Source organism: Bison bison, unplaced genomic scaffold (assembly GCF_000754665.1).
Source record: "Bison bison bison isolate TAMUID 2011002044 unplaced genomic scaffold, Bison_UMD1.0 scf7180017864181, whole genome shotgun sequence".
NCBI lineage: Eukaryota > Metazoa > Chordata > Mammalia > Artiodactyla > Bovidae > Bison > Bison bison.
In genome coordinates, this window is record NW_011494753.1 from 3424620 (window position 1) to 3427312 (window position 2693).

At 40.3% G+C, this 2693-nt stretch overlaps 1 protein-coding gene across 7 annotated transcripts in view; it reads right to left on the reverse strand.

Moving 5' to 3' along the window:
- Positions 1 to 2693, reverse strand: part of TJP1 (tight junction protein 1) — a 163328-nt gene that overhangs the window by 109352 nt on the left and 51283 nt on the right. For 5 of the 7 annotated variants that reach the window (XM_010843262.1, XM_010843261.1, XM_010843260.1 and 2 more), the window contains exon 1: positions 2646 to 2687. The exons of the other annotated variants lie outside the window; for them this stretch is intronic. In XM_010843262.1, coding sequence (XP_010841564.1) covers positions 2646 to 2672 — 27 coding nt within the window. In that variant the 5' untranslated portion in view covers positions 2673 to 2687. Of the gene's footprint in view, positions 1 to 2645; positions 2688 to 2693 lie in introns of those variants that run through there. 7 annotated transcript variants of the gene reach the window in all.

Sequence of the window (2693 nt, forward strand, 5' to 3'; positions counted from 1 at the left end):
TCTGCGTATTTTTCAAACGGATTTTTTTTTGGGGGGGTGGGGATGGCCTAAGGGCAGAAACAACATATATATTTTCAAAGGATAGTCAACAGTCCCAGCACCCTATACTAATCCATCCTTTCTCCAGAAATCTACGATGATATTTTTATCACAGTCTCAATTTCCTCTCCTGTAGGCTAGGTGAATTTAGGGAAGTTACCTTATCTGTTTCAATTCCCACATCCATAAACAGGGGATAACAGCAGTGCTCATTTCATAGGGATACTATGAGAATTAAATCAGTTAATTCATATTAAGCACTTAGAACAATAGCTAACACACATTAAATGCTGATGACCATAATCACTAAAAACTCGTAAACACACAGATATTTCTGGACTCTGCGATTCCAATGTCCATTCCTGAACTAAAAGACTGCTTCAATGGCTCTGTATTTATAACACATTTGATTTTCTAATAAGGCTTCTTTTTTTGAACTTTGACAGTTATTATCCATTTATTTTATCAGATAAACTTTCTCATCAACACATTAAGTTTTCTAGAATACCACACTGGAATTTTATTTGGAATTGTATTAACATTTATATACCAACTCTAGGAAATGTGATCTTTTCTACAATATCCTCCCCATTCAGAGTCTGTATTTTCTCATTTCACTTACTGAAATTTTATGTCCTTTAAAGTTACCAACAATCGCTGTATTTTTCCTAGGTACAACCTTTTTGGAGAAAGATTTAGTGGTATATATCAGAATTTTAAATGCACATACATACCCTTTGATTCAGAAATTCCATTTTTAACAACGTGACACACAGTACTACTACACACACGCAGAAAAATATAAGGCTATTTATTACAAAATCCTGGAAACAAGTTAAATGTGTATCAGTAACCATCTGCAGCCTATTCATGGAATGGAAAAATATTCAATCATTACAAAGAATATAGAATCAAAGATACTGACTGAGAGTTCTACAAACTATTATGCTAAAAGCAAGAAAAGCAAGCTGCAAATTCATGGTTTTTTTTTTTTAAACAGAAGTAGGGGAAACAAAAATATCACATGTAAACTACTGAGTACATACACAGCCTGGTTCTTATTAAGCATTTTAATCATCTTAGAAAATTAAATGTGACTTGGTTGGTTATTATTTCATTTCCCCCATCTTTTATGGCCCTTCTCTATATAAGATTTAACGGTGGTCCCAAAACACAGCATTTTAGAAAAATAAGCTTTCAACTGACATTCTACTCAAATATTTAAGAATGCAAACGTCCAAAAACGTAATGTTTAACTAGTGATACTTGTTAATATGCCATAAAATCTCAACACCATAATTCATGAGGAAAAGTATGACTCTTTCTAAAGCATCATTCTACTATGGCAATCCACTGAAAACTTATTTCTCTCCGTAAGTGAAATATCCTTTTTGGATATCAAGTGCCAGAGAGCACACTACAGGAACACAGTGACGTTCTCTATAATATGGCAACAAAGCCTCTCCTCCCCGAAAAGGAAGTCCCAGGAAAGTAAATAGTGTAAGACTATTTTAAAATTATGCGAAAATTTGCCTTTTATTCTAAGTCTTTAGATCAAGTTTTACCTTTAGATTGGTGTTTATCAATGTAGAGCAATAAAAGTACACATAAAAGTTTTCTTAAAGAGAGAACACTAAATTCCTTACAAGAATTTACTCACTGCTAAATGTAACCGCTAACTTCCAGCCAAAAAACAGTCTTGAGTTCAGAAACTTTAGGGCCTAATTATGCCTGGTCCAAGATGCTATGAATAAAACATCTCAAACAGAAAAGAAAAAAACCAAGCAAAAACATGAAGCCAGCACCCGCTTAAGCACCTGATACTACTTAAAGTAATAAACTGATTTTAAGCGAGATTTTTACTCTTCATATTTCTGCATTCCCGCAACCGTTTACGATGGAAAAGATTAAGCTGTACAAAAGGAGAGGAGAATATTAACTGATTTTTAGGAACTTCAGCTTTTTCATGTAACATACGAACTGGCTTGAAAGCACTGAGAAAATGGCACAGTACTTCAAAGCATATGAAAAAACTGACAGGAAAACGTTACTTTTTTAACGAACCCACGGATCTTTGCCAACTTTTATTTTTTAAAGTTACTGTCCATTTTTAAGTGCAATGTGCGGTACTTTTGAAAGTGTAACTCGAATTAAACTCTTAAAAAGTGTTAGGAAGTTAGTTTTTCAAATGTCACCTTAAATAAATAAAACAGCGAAAAGAACCAACATACTCCACAGAGGCTGAGTGCCGTCCCAAAGCCGTGTCGCGGGCGCGCGCATACCAGCGACAGTGACATCAGACCGAAACCACACGGTTTCACCAGGGACCAACCACTCCCGCAAAGACTGCAGCCGCCGGGGTGGCCCCGGCCCGCCCGCCGCGCCCCGCGCCCGGCTTCCCGGCGGGACCTGTTGCGCGTCCCCGCCCGCCCTGCTCCCTCCCGCCGCGGGCCGGGGCTGGAGTCGGGACCGGGCAGCGACGCCGCCGCAGTGCACCTGCCCGGGCCCCGGCCGGCCCCGGCCCGCCGCCCGCCCCTCCACGCCAGCCCGGCAGCCCGCGGGCAGAGGAAGAAAGGCCCCCAGCGGACGCTCCCCGCGGCGCTCACCTTGGCGGCCGCGGCCCTGGCGGACATCTTGCTCTCCCGGCCGCGCAA